This window comes from Chiloscyllium plagiosum, chromosome 1 (genome assembly GCF_004010195.1).
Source record: "Chiloscyllium plagiosum isolate BGI_BamShark_2017 chromosome 1, ASM401019v2, whole genome shotgun sequence".
NCBI lineage: Eukaryota > Metazoa > Chordata > Chondrichthyes > Orectolobiformes > Hemiscylliidae > Chiloscyllium > Chiloscyllium plagiosum.
The window spans coordinates 33,199,752-33,214,316 of record NC_057710.1 but is presented as its reverse complement, the minus strand read 5'-3'; the positions used below and the strand labels follow the sequence as shown (position 1 = coordinate 33,214,316).

The window sequence follows — 14,565 nt, the reverse complement described above, 5'->3', positions numbered from 1 at the left end:
AGGAAACATGTTTCTGCTGATGGGTGAGTCCGAACCAGAGGACACAGCTTAAAAATACGGGGTAGACCATTTGGGACAGAGCTCAGGAGAAACTTCTTCACCCAGAGAGTGGTGGCTGTGTGGAATGCTCTGCCACAGGGGGCAGTGGAGGCCCACTCACTGGATTCATTTAAGAAGGAGTTGGATAGAGCTCTCAAAGATAGTGGAATCAAGGGTTATGAAGATAAGGCAGGAACAGGATACTGATTTGGAATGATCAGCCATGATTATATTGAATGGCGGTGCAGGCTTGAAGGGCTGAATGGCCTACTCCTGCATCTATTGTCTATTGTCTAAGACGTTCATGACTCTAAGTTGGAAATATATCACTGTTCCTTAAGTGTCGCTTGGTCAAAACCATTCTAACCACATTCTGGTTGTACCTACAGGAAATTGACTGCAGTGGTTCAAGGGGCAGCTCACCACCACTTTCTCAAGGGCACCTAAGGTTAAATGCTGGCCCAGCCATGAATGAATTTTAAAACTTAGTGGTGTGCTGCATACAAAGGTGCTTCAACCAAATATATTTTCTGACATGGATAAAAGAACTGGCTGCTTGGAGCTAATTGTGGGTAGAAGTTTGTAAGGAGGATGGAAAGAACCTGCATTGGACAAAAGATGAGTTGGTAAAAAATTTACAGACCGAGGGGAAATTTTAGTTTGTCCAATTTGGCGGAAAAATAGAGGCACAGAATCTTATTTAAATGGTGAGAGACTACGGAATGTTACATGAATCACAAAAAAATAGTGTGCAGCTGGAGCATTTAATTTAGAAGGAATGTAGAATGTCGTCTTTGCTAGCAAGGTAGAGTACAAAAGTTGGAAAGACTTACCACAACTGTACGAGACTTTGGTCAAACTGAACATTCATATATAGTTTCAGTTTCCTTATTTAAGGAAATGTGTGTGTTTCCATTGGAAGCAGTTCAGGGAAGATGCACTTAGCTGACACCTAAAATGCAGATTGTCGACTGAGGAAAAATTGAGTACATGTGGGCGATACTAACTAGAATTCAGAAGAATGTGGGTTATCTCATTGAAACTGGGAGTGTACATGTTCAAAACAAAGTGTCTCACGTTTGTGATGGAAATTATAACGTATTTATTTTCTGAACGGTCACAAAGTCTGCAACATTGAAAATATTCAAGGGTGAGTTAGACAGGTTTTGATTGACAAGGGAATTCAGGGTATGGAGAGCAGGTAAGAAAATGGAGTTAAGGCCACAACTGAAGCATAAGAGCTAGGAGCAGGAGCAGACAATTCAGCCCCTCAAACCTACTCCATCATTTCATATGATAAGGCTGATATCATCTTGGCCCCAACTCCACATTTCTGTCCCATCTCCAATAACACTTCAACCTACTCCTAATTTAAAAATCTATTTCTCCATTAAATTTACTCAAATATCCCAACATCCACCTATTGAATTTCTTAGATTCACAACCCTTTGAGAGAAGTAATTTCTCCTCATCTCGGTTTTAAATCTGCTACCCATTACCCTAAAACTCTTGTTCTAGATTGCCCTAAATAAGGACGAGATGAGAAAATGGTTAAACATGAACACAAGATACTTTGCTTAATAAATTAAGGCATAGGGTACAAACGTTGAGGAAGTTAAGATAAATGTTATACTACACTGGTTAGCTTCTGTTGAAAATTTGTGTCCAGTTCTGGGCACCACAGTTTGGGACGAATGCAAAGACTGTCAAGAGAATGCAGAAATATATCTACTTTGTTAATTCCCTTTAATCCCATAGAATATAAGCTTAAACTGCTCAACCTCTCTTAAGTCAAACCTCTCATCTCTGAAATCAATCTAGTGTATCTCCTTTAAACTGCTTCAAATGCAACTACAACTATTGATTGGTCCATTGAGTTTGCTCCCTCAATGTCAACTCCTTCTATTTCTTAAAATCTTCTGAACTCTGAGTGATGTGATAAGAAGGAGGCATTAGAAGGATTGTAATTTGAGTTGATGACTCTCCAAGAACAGATGAGATGCATTTGAGGATACTAAGGGAAATTGGTGGAAATTTCAGAAATAATAACCAAAATTTTCTAATCTTCCTTGGAGATAGTGAATATACAGAGGGTAGAAAAGTTGGAACAATTGAGGTATGAGCAGGAGCAGTTTAGATGTCAAAAGGAAATGGACAGGTAAGTAAAATGGATGGGCAGAGGGCAGTTGAAACTTGATGCAGAAATGTAAAGTGATGCATTTTAGCAAGAACCAGAACAGTTTAAACAAAAGGAAAAGTACACATTTTTTGGTAGTTCAGGGGCAGTGGAACTGTTCATGTTGAAGGTGAAAGACGAGATGAGAAAATGGTTAAACATGAACACAACTTACTTTGCTTAATAAATTAAGGCATAGGGTACAAATGTTGAGGAAGTTAAGATAAACGTTATACTACACTGGTTAGCTTCTGTTGAAAATTTGTGTCCAGTTCTGGGCACCACAGTTTGGGACGAATGCAAAGACTGTCAAGAGAATGCAGAAAAAAATCGCAAGAATGGTTCCAGAATTGCGGCACTTTAGTTACGTGGAAAGATTAGAAAAGCAAATCCTAAGAAAGAGAAGATTGAGAGAAGATTTGATAAGAGGTGTTCAGAATTATAGACATGTAGGCAGGATCAGACAAGTGAAAGCATCAAGAACCAAAATACACTTATTAAAACCAAAAATGCTGGAGAAACTCAGCAAGTCTGGCAGCATCTGTGGAGAGAGAAACAGTTTACATTTCCAGTCCAATAATTTGTTTTCGGAAATGACAAGATTTTATGATGTAGAAAAAGTGGGAGGAGGAGGAAATAGAACAGATGAAAGAAATGCCCCAGAGCAAAAGACAAAGGAATTGCTAATGATGATGGAGAAGCTATATAGATGATAAGTAGGTATTACTGGTAGCTTTAGTAACAGAATATAGGTATGTTCAGTTTCTCTCTTCACAGATTATAGCAGATCCTACTGTCTCAGGCATTTCTGTTTTTATTTTGGATCCCTACCAAATATAGTACTGTACTTTTATGGAAGCATAGCACTTCATTTTCTGCTTAGACATTTTACAACATTCAGGATTCAACAGCTTCAGACCATGAATTCTGACCTCCATTTCAATTCTCCCCCCATCCCGTGTTAGCCTGTATGTGTTTGCTGTCAGTAGGAATGAACTATTTACTGCCGTTAATAGCTATAATTAATGCCTGCTCTTCATTTATACCTCTTTATTACTATTAGCAAGACCTTTGCGTTTTGCTCAGGGGCACCTGTTCCATTTGCTCTCCTTTCCCTTTTTCTACTTTACATTTTCAATTTCCTTGAGTTCCAAAACATGTCACATTGGACTTGAAACATTAACTCTGGTCCTCTGTTTACAAATGTCACTGGCCTCTTCAGTTTTTCAGGTGTTATTTCAGACGGATCTCCAGCATCCATTGTATTTCACTTTATAGGTGATTGGCAAAATATTTATGCATGCTGACTAATGATGTTGTTTAGTGAGTTGAGTAGGGAAGCTGTCCATGTTTTGCTATCACTTGCAGCTGGAACTTTGATCCACCTTGCTTTTCCTATGCAGTCGTCTGTTACTGAGTTTCATCTGTTGAAATGGCCGGTGGCATGCCAGTCTCAGTAGACATTGGCAGTGCGTTTCCAGTTTTACCCCAGTCGATATTGATAGTTCACTGAGAATAGCTATGTAAAATTGTCAGGGCGAAAGTGGGTACTGTAGATGCTGGAGATTAGAGTCAAGATTAGAGTAGTGTTGAAAAGCACAGCAGGTCGGGCAGCATCAGAGGAACAGGAAAATCGACGTTTTGGGCAAAAAGCCCTTCATCATGAATGAGGCTGGGAGCTTTGGGGGTGGAGACATAAACCTTTAAAGACAGCAATTTCCCCTCCCACGTGTTGAAGATACCCTTCAACACATCTCATCATGTCCCATACCTCCGCCCTCGAACCTCACCCCTCCAACTGCAACAAGAACCCCCCCCCCCCCCCCCCCCCCCCTCACCTTCCACCCCACTAACTTCCATATGCATCGCATGATCTGCCGAAATCTCTGCCACCTACAAACAGGCCCCACCACCAGAGATATATTTCCCTCCCCACACCTAACCTCTTTCCTTAAAGACCATTCCCTCTGCGACTACCTAGTTAGGTCCATGTCCCCTAACAGTCCACCCTCACCTCCTGACACTTTCCCCTGCCACTTCAGGAATTGCAAAATCTGCACTCCCCCCACCTCCGTCCCCAAAGGAGCATTCCACATCCATCAAAGTTTCACCTGCACTTCCAGACATGTCATTTACTGTATCCATTGCTCCCGATGCGGTCTCCTCTACATTGGGGGAGACTGGACGCCTACTCAGTGAGCGCTTCAGGGAACATCTCCGGACACCTGCACAAATCAACTTCACTGCCCCGTAGCCGAACATTTCAACTCCCCCTCCCACTCTGCCGATGACCTGCAGGTCCTAGGCCGCCTGCACCACCACTCCCTTACCACCCGATGCCTGGAGGAAGAACGCCTCATCTTCTGCTTTGGAACCCTTCAACCCCATGGTATCAATGTGGACTTCACCAGTTTCCTCATTTCCCCTCTCCCCTACCTTACCCCAGTTCCAACCTTCCAGCTCAGCACTGTCCTCATGACCTGTCCCACCTGTCAATCTTCCTTCCCACCTATCTGTTCCGCCCTCCTCTCAGACCTATCACCTTCACCCCCACCCTCCTCCAATTTATGTCTCCACCCCCCGAGGCTCCCAGCCTCATTCCTGATTAAGGGCTTTTGCCCGAAGAGTCGATTTTCCTGGTCCTTGGATGCTGCCTGACCTGCTGTGCTTTTCCAGCACCACTCTAATCTTGACATGTAAAATTGTCAGGCAAGCCCGCCATATCTAATTTCTCGAGTTTAATTTGCTGAAACATCTGAAGATTCACACTTTTAAAAGTAGCTAAATCAATCTCCTGCTTCATGTAACAGTCCAGCTTTCATTTAATTGTAGTGATCATGCTTTAATGCCTTGCAACCGCTAGTGGAAACCTTTGAATAAGAACCTATTGTTTCACTGTCAGTTAAGGTTTGGCTCTGGTCATTACAGTGTATAGGTTTGAAACAGTCTTCAATCTGGAAGATAGACTTGATTATATTTTATTTGAATATATCCTTGACTTCTCTGTGTTTGCCTCACCACAAAAGTTTTTGTTTGAGAGCATGACCCCCCATACCCCTCCTTTCCTGCCATTTGCATCATGACTGTAATCATGTCCTCTGTAGTCAAGGTCTCATCTAAACGTTTCCATAATTCCTCAAGGAAAGTACTTAAAACCTTCTTAGATTAATGAGAGGTGTGAGCCAAAGGTTAGTCTCTTCTTTGACTTGGTTTTCATTTTTTGTCTGATTATGTATCTGTGAAGCTCCTTGAACTACTTTATTTAAAGCACTGCAGTATAATGAATCTTTGTCTTAAGTGCATAACTCTTTGTTCTTAATTGTGATTCACTTCTTTTAATTAGGACAAATATCTACATACGAATTGTTTGGCAGCATTAGCTAACATGTCTGCTCAGTTTCGGTCATTACATCAGTATGCAGCTCAGAGAATTATCAGGTAAGCTGTTTCTCGTACTCTTCCAAAATCTGTCATCTTTGTCAGATTGTAGTATGCTAATTAAGTTTTAAAATGGCATCACATGTCCTTAACCATTTATGCTTCATTCATTATTCACATTTGATAAGTTCTTTTATTCTTGTGTTAAGAATCAACCAAGGTTTCAGAGGCTTGAATTTGATTTATGTGAAAGCTGGTGCAAAGTTCTGGAGATAAAGTTTTGAAAATAATTTTTGAAAGTTTGAAAGAAGTAGGCAGTACACAGTGACAGAAACTGGGACTTGATAAAGTAAGAATAATGTTTATTATCTTCCAGTGAAGATCTGAGAAATAGATTTGTTCAATTTCCAAGTTCTACCTCTTTTTTTTGGATCTGTAAACTAAAAGCATACAGGTCGTTCTTCCATAATGCGTGTTTTCTTAATGCAAATTCGCTGTAACGTGATTGACGAATTAGGGACACTGTTTCTAAAGCATGAACTTTTAAAACATATGTTGGCTGTAACATGATTACATCGCCAACACTTTAAGCACCAAGAACACAACCATTGCATTACAGAAGAACTAACTGTAGTGGCTAGACATCTAGTCCCATATACTAGGTACTTTTTACCTTTGAAACATTTCCAGTCTTTGCTTTTTTTTAAACATACCACTCTCACTTAAATTGTTATCATTTAGTTCCAGATTTTCTATACTCGATAGCTGTGAGATCCTTACTGCTGTGAACTGCGTTAGGAAATGTCGATATATTTAAAGCATTATATAAATTTGAATTCTGATTTATTCTATTTATTCGTACCTGACGCATTAATGTCTCGAGTTTTGCACAGTTCCATAAATGTAAACTTTTTTTTATGTCTACCCCAAGAAACCGTTGCATTATTTTGAAGACCAATGTTGAGTCGCCCCTATTATCCTTTTCTCTTCAGAAAAGTGCTCTGTTTAGAATTTTCTTGTAAACATATTCTCCAAATAACAGGATATAGAAGAAATTATTCTCTTGTTCATTGTTTTCCAAAATTGCCGTACAGTAAAAAGGTATTCTTTTAACTTAGTGCTAGATGGTGCAGAGGAGAGATAAAGAAACATGATTGAATTTAAGCTGTTCTGTTTAGCAATATTTCCTGTCATTTACTTCAAGAGCTATATTACTGCACAGTCTAAGTGAAGAAGCTTATATTAAAAAAAATTAGTTTTGTACCTTGCTGGATATATACCTTCATGTTACTAATCATGGGAGGTGATTACTATTGATCAAAAGCTTACCAATGAGAGCCAAATTAATGATACAGCTACAAGAGAAGAGCAGTTGATGTCCTGAGTGTATTATCTGCATTCCTGGAGGTATTTCCATCATCTGCAAATTTCAAGTCAGGAATGTGATAGAATATTCTTGACTCGTTTGGATGGTTGCATTTACTGCAAAAGCTGAAGAAGCTTAATATTTTCTTCTCCAAGTTGCCCAATATCCTGAATAGGACATCCACCACAGTGTTTCCATCCTTGCTGAGGCAAAATTCCTTGCCTAACACAGAAGGACTGTCAGCACTTGCCTTCTCAAGGAGACTGGAGTTGGGCAATAAATATACTTTTCGGCATTTCTTGCATCCTCAAAATGGAAATGCTACTGATGTAATTTTTGACCATTCTAAATGAAACTTTCCTGTATCTTCCAAGATTCCCAGATAATTGGTATTCCTATTAGCAAATGCCAATAGCTACTGCTATTTAATCCAGCCAGGGACTATCACCAGCTTAGCTAAATCATGTGGTTGTTTCACTTGTAGTGAAAAATCCCACTATTGTACTAGATGTCTATTCCTTTCTCCCCCTCACAACAATTGTTAATAATTCTGGCTCGTGAGTTTGAGTTATGTAGAACTCCTGAATATATAAATAAATTTTCAAGAAAGTTCTTGAGTTGAAGTAGAGAAGGTCCCATGGGTGGGCACTGTTCAGTTTTCATTGATAGTAGCATGAGTGGAATGTTATTTATGTTGCTATTTCTGCCACAAATAACTATTACCCTTCATGTATATTGACATGCAGATAGACACTTTTTAGAAGAAAGCAAGTGAGCGTTTTACTGTTGGATTTTCTGACTTATCTTCTCTCCACATTATAATGTTGACCACTCATTACTTATTCAGTATGTATGTCAAATAGAACATTGAAAATCTTAACATTGTTTATTTTGTTGTTTGGTGGTGGGGAGAACAAGTATTTAAGTTGATATTAAATCAGTTGATCGGACATGTTTGCATGTTGTTGAATTTCTTGAGTGCAGTTGCAACTGCACCTATTTGAGTATATTGGTATCACTCAATCATATTATTAACTTGATAGAAATGCTTTTGATAGAAAGCAAACAGTCCAGCCCTGATCTGTTGGAGCTACAACATTCATCTGTTTGGCTAATTGTGACCTATGTCTTCACTGCAAGATCGAGCTGAGAACTCCATGGAACTGGAGTACTAATCACACCAAGGCAGTTGAAGATTGCATTAGAGGTTAATAATCTAGCAGGTCGAGGTCTAGCTGGAGCATTAGGGGAACCATAAGTAATGTTAAAATAGTTGGTGCTCAAGGAAAAAAACTTAATAAAAAATGATGCAGTTTAAAGGCCAGTAAGCTATAAGTAAGCAAAATACTTGCAGTGCAAAACAAGCATAGATGATGTCACCATTTTGTCCTTGGATCCGCTGTCAATGTGCAGACTTGAGCAGCTGTGCCAATTCGAACAGGTCTGAGGAGCCAGGGTAAATTGAACCAAGAGGAAGGCCATGTTCTTTCGGAACTGGGTTGACTAATCCTTTATCCCCTTTACCATCAGTACAGATTACCTGGGAATGCATAAAATCTTGGGCAAAGCATGCTGCCAAGGTGAAGCTGGTATTTTGGGACCTGCGCTCCCTCTCCATTCCAGGCAAAAACCTGGTTGTCAGCTGTGAAGCACTCTGTTGTTATACGTGGTGTAGGTTTGGCTCATTCTCTGGATCTGTGCCATTGCAGTTACCCAAGCCATCTTCCACTTCATAAAGAAGAACAAAGAAAATTTATCGCCCAGGAACAGCCCTTCTGAGACGTATAAGATTATTAAAGGATTGGACACTCTGGAGGCAGGAAACATGTTTCCGCTGATGGGTGACTCTCGAACCAGAGGACACAGCTTAAAAATAAGGAGTAGGCCATTTAGGACAGAGATGAGGAGAAACTTCTTCACCCAGAGAGTGGTGGGTATGTGGAATGCTCTGCCCCAGAAGGCAGTGGAGGCCCAGTCTCTGGATTCGTTTAAGAAAGAGTTGGATAGAGCTCTCAAAGATAGTGGAATCAAGGGTTATGGAGATAAGGCAGGAACAGGATACTGATTGAGGATGATCAGCCATGATCATAATGAATGGTGGTGCAGGCTCGAAGGGCAGAATGGCCTACTCCTGCACCTATTGTCTATTGTCTTCAGACCTCCAAGCCTGAGCCGATCCAAATCCACTGTATAAACCTATTGCCCACTTCATCTGGAGATCTATGATGTACCCTGTCTGCAGGGCCACCATGTCCAAATTCTGGATAAGGGGAGAACAATATATCCAATGTCGCCCTCTTTTGTGTGTGGTTGCATCAAGGTATGTGTAGACCCTCAGTATGCAAATATCAAGTGTCACTACGTATTGAGGTTCTAACTGTCCCTGGTGTTGTGAAGGATGGAATTGGCCGCATTCGTGCAGAACACTCCCAAATAGTCAGACCATTTGAACATAGAACATTACAGTGCAGTACAGGCCCTTCAGCCCTCGATGTTGTCCTATATAGTTTTTTGTGCAGTCCTTGCATGGGAAAAAAAAAATCCCATGCAAGGACTGCACAAAACAACATATAGGACAAACAGGAAGACAGCTAACGATCCGCATCCACGAACATCAACTAGCCACAAAACGACACGACCAGCTATCCTTAGTAGCCACACACGCAGACGACAAACAACATGAATTCGACTGGGACAACACTACCATTATAGGGCAAGCGAAACAAAGAACAGCCAGGGAATTCCTAGAAGCATGGCACTCGTCCACAAACTCCATCAACAAACACATAGACCTGGACCCAATATACCGGCCACTACAGTGGACAGCTGAAACTGACAACCGGAAGCGGCAGGGACAGACCACTATAAATGCCGGAGGAAACACCACAGAAGCGCTTCACAGGAGGCTCCCAAGCACTGAGGACGTCACCTAGCCAGGGGACGAAACGTTTGCAACAAAAACTTCCAACTCGGCGAACAGAACCACAGCAATAAAACAGACTTTGTATCTTAATACATGAACCATTTGAAAGTAAGTAGTCAAACTGAGGTGCAGGTCAAGATAAATAGATATGGTCTTGTAGGCATTATGGAGACATGATTACGAGCAGATTAAAACTGGGAACGTAACATCGAAGGATATTTGACCTTTCAGAAGATCAGGAGGGAAGGGAGGAAAAGGCTGATAATGAGAGATGAATTGGGAACAGTTCTGAGAGGTAATCCAGGCTCATAATGTAGATTCCATATGAGTGGAGGTAAAAAAGAATCAAGAGAAGAGGATATTGATAGGAGTCATGTATAGACCCAAAAAGTAGCTACACTGTGGGAATGAGTATAAATCAAATAATAATAGGTGCATGTGAAAAGCATAAAATGATAATTATGGGTGACTTTAATCTTAATTTTAATTGGGTTAATCATGTTGGAAAGAGTAGCCGTGACAGCAGATTCATAGAGTTAGTTTCCTAGAGCAGTACAGGTATATCCCAGAGTCACCCAGAGAACAGGCTATCTTGGATTGGTAATGGATAATGAGACAGCTTTAATAAATAACCTCAGAGTAGAAGATCTGCTAGAAAGTAATAATCATAACATGATCGAATTCAGTATTCAATTTGAGAGTGAGAAATTTGGGTTAACTTAAAGGGAATTATAATGAAATGCAGCTAGAATTAGGTAAAGTTGACTGAGCAGGTAATTAGGGAAGTTAGTGAGAAACTAGTGGCAGATATTTAAAATGGTAATGCATCACATTCAGCAAAAATATATTGGAGTATGGAAGAAAGGTTCTCAGAGAGGGATAAACCAACCATCGCTAACCTAGGAAGTCAAGAGGAGTATTAATTTGAAAGAAAAATCATGTAAGGAGGCAAAAATCATTGATAGCCCCAAAGACTGGGATAAATTCAGAATATAGCAAAGGAAGACTAAAAAGGTAATAGAGAAAATAAACTAGGAGAAACTAGCAAGGAATATGAAAACTGACGAGTTCCTATTGAAAGGAAGAGAGAAGTCAAAGTGAACATAGGCCACTAAGAAAATGAATCTGGGGGCTATATTATAGGCAACAAGGAAATTTGCATCAATCTTTACGGTGGAAGATACTTCAAACATCCCATTTAGTAATGAAGCACATGGAAAGAATTGAGTACCATCACCATCACTAGAGAAATAGTATTAGACAACTAATGGGGCTAAAGGCGAATACAACCTTGGACCTGATGAATTGCACGTGAGGATCCTAAAAGAGGTCGATACAGAGATAACTGATACATTGGTTACAAGTTTTCAACAATCTTCGGAGTCTGGGAATTTCCCAATTCTCTGTAACAGTTTCCAGTGTTACACCCCTATTCAAAAAGGGAGGAAGATCAAAAGCGAATACTTAGCTTAACATCTATTGTTGGAAAAATGTCAGTTTCAATTATTAAGGAAGTCTTAGAGCATTTGAAAAATTATAATCTAATCAATTAGAGTTAACGTAGCTTCACGAAAGGGAATTCATGTTTGACTAATTGTTTAGAGTTGTTTGAGAAAGTATCAGCCAGAGTAGATGGGGGGGAATCAGTCGGTGTGTTGTATTTGGACTTCAAAGGGCATTTGACAAGGTGTCTCATAGAAGGTTAAATCACAAGAGCCCATAGTATATTGGCCTGAATAGAGCATTAGCTACTGGGCAGGAAACGAGTGACAATGATGGATTCTTTTTCAGGTGAGTGACCTGTAACCAGTGGGGTTCCACAGGGATCAATGCTGGGACCACAACTGTTTACAACACATGGGCGACATGGTGGCTCAGTAGTTAGCGCTGCTGCCTCACTGCGCTTGAGACCAGGTTCACTTCCAGCCTGGGGTAACAGTCTATACGGAGTTTGCACATTTCAGGGGTTTGGATTATCAGAGTAAGGAAATATTACTTCAACTGTACATGGTAATTGGTGAAATGACACCTGGTACTGTGAGCACTTTTGGTTCCCTTATTTAGGAAAGGATATTATTTCATTGGAGGCAACTTAGAGAAGGTTCACTAGGAACCCTGAAATGAAGAAATTGTATTATGAGCAAAGATTAAACAGTTTAGGACTCTACTAATTGGAATTTAGATGAAGATCTCATTGGAACATACAGGATTCTTAAGGGGCTTGACAGTATAAATGCTGAGGGGGTGTTTCTCTTTATGGGAGTGTCTAGGACCAGAAGGCATAGTCTCAGAATGAAGGGGTGGCAATTTATGTCTGATATGAAGAGGAATTTATTTTGAGTGTCTTTGGAATTCCTTTCCACAGAGAGCTGTGAGGACACAGTCCTTGTGTATATTAATGCTGAGATAGACTTTTGATCAACTGGGCAATTAACAATTCCAGGAAAGGGGCAGGATCAGATATTATCCTATTGAATGGCAGAGCAAGCTGAAAAGACCAGAAGGCCTATTCCTATACCACCTTATTGTGGTCTTAGAATGGGAATTTTTCAGGATCCAATTGCGGATGATTGAAAGACTAGAAAAGAGGGAGAAAGTTGATTTGTATATTGTCAAGACCTATTTTAAAGAAACACAGCAAGAGTTTCTACTGATACGAAAATAAAGAAAATAGGTGAAGGAAGATTTAGGACCCCGAAAGGATACGACTGGGGAATTGATTACGGGGAGCAGAGAAACAGCAAATGATTTTGTATTAGTAACAATGGTGGACAGAATAAATATCTGGGGGCGGCACGGTGGCTCAGTGATTAGCACTGCTGCCTCACAGCGCCAGGGACTCTGGTTCAATTCCCACCTCTGGCAACTATCTTGTGTGGAGTTTGCACGTTCTCCCCATGTCTGCGTGGGTTTCCTCCGGGTGCTCCGGTTTCCTCCCACAGTCTGAAGATGTGCAAGTTAGGTGAATTGGCCATGATAAATTGCCCGTAGTGTTAGGTGCATTGGTCAGGGGTAAATGTAAGGGAATGGGTCTGGATAGATTGCTATTCAGAGGGTCGGAGTGGACTTGTTGGGCCGAAGGGCCTGTTTCCACACTGTAGGGAATCTACTCTAATCTAATCTTAAAATAGATAAGCAAAGTGCTAGTGGAAGTAAACATTTTCTAGCAATCTCTGTCACAAAGAAGAAAGTATTTGACAAAATAAAGGAACCTAAAGGCAGAAAAATCTGTGGAATCTGATGGCCTACATCCAAAGATTTTAGAGCAAGTGGTTACAGCGATAGCTGAGGCATTGATTGCAATATTCCAGAATTCACTGGACTCTGGGAGCATTCCAGCAGATGTTAAAGAAGGAAGGGAGACTGAAAACCTGAAACTATAGGTTTCAGGTTAGCCTAACATTTGTCATTGGGAAAATGCAAAAGTCCCAAGACAAGAAATAGCAGGAAGAAATAGCAGGACATCCAGGAAAGCTTAACACAAACTGTGTGAAAGTGTTTTTCCAAAAGTATAATCTTTGGCAAATTTACTAGAGTTTTTTGAGGCTATTACAAGCAGAGTTGAAGAAGGGGAACTAGTAGTCCCCTCTGTATTTGGATTTTCAGAAGACCCTTGTTAAGGTGGCACATAAGTTCATTGTGCAAGATACAATTTCATAATATTGGGGTGATATGTTAGCATGGATTAGTTAACATGCATTATATTTTTATTGAATTCAAATTTCACCATCTGTCATGGTAGAATTTGAACTCGTTCCCAGAACACTGGCGTTGTGGATTGCTCATCCAGTACATACTCACAAAGCTACTGCCTCCTTCCCAGATTGACATTAATGTAGGAAAGTGTGAAGTCACATACTTTTGGGAGTTAGAATTAAAAGGCAGGCTTTTATTTAAATGGAGGGAGACTCCAAGAAAGGTGCAGTACAAAGGGATCTGGGTGTTCTTATGCATGAAAGGGAGGCAATGGCCTAGTTGTAGTTTTGCAAGCCTGTTAATCCAGGGATCCAGGTTCAAATCTTGCCACGACAGTGGAATTTGAATGCAATAAAAATCTGAAATTAAGAGTCTAATGACCATAAATCCATTGTTGATTGTCAGAAAAAAAAATCTAGTTCACTGTTTCCTTTAAGGAAGGAAACTACCATCCTTACGTGGTCTGATCTACATGTGACCCCAGACCGACAGCACTGTGGTTGATTCTTAACCACCTCCTGGGCATTTAGGGCTGAGTAATAAATGCTGTTGGCCTAGCCTCTCATCCAATGAATAAAAATAGCACAAACAGTTAGTATGCAAGTACAACAAATAATTCGGAAGGTAAATGTAATTTTGCACCTTTGTTGCTAGGTGCTTCAAGTTTCAAAACTAAGAAGACTTGTTACAATTGTACAGGTTGTTTGAGAGACTGTACAGTGTGTTCAGTTTTATTTCCTGTATTTTAGAAAAGATGTACTTAGATTGGAGGTAGTTCAAAAGAAATTCACTAGGTTGATTCCTCAGATGAAGGGATTGACTTATCATAACGAAGATAGGTGGAGTTGTGGACAGTGAGGAGGGCTGTTGTCGGCTGCAGAGGGACTTAGATATGATGCAGAGCTGGGCGAGGAGTGGCCAGATGGAGTTCAACCCTGCCAAGTGTGAGGTTGTCCATTTTGGAAGAACAAATAAGAATGCAGAATA

General features: G+C 40.4%; 1 protein-coding gene across 6 annotated transcripts in view; it reads left to right on the top strand.

Annotated features, from left to right (window-relative positions):
* dym (dymeclin) overlaps positions 1-14,565 on the top strand; it is a 543,859-nt gene that overhangs the window by 221,992 nt on the left and 307,302 nt on the right. For all 6 annotated transcript variants that reach the window (XM_043718287.1, XM_043718196.1, XM_043718546.1 and 3 more), the window contains one exon: positions 5,559-5,653. In XM_043718287.1, the coding sequence (XP_043574222.1) occupies positions 5,559-5,653 (95 nt within the window). The remainder of the gene's footprint in view (positions 1-5,558; positions 5,654-14,565) is intronic.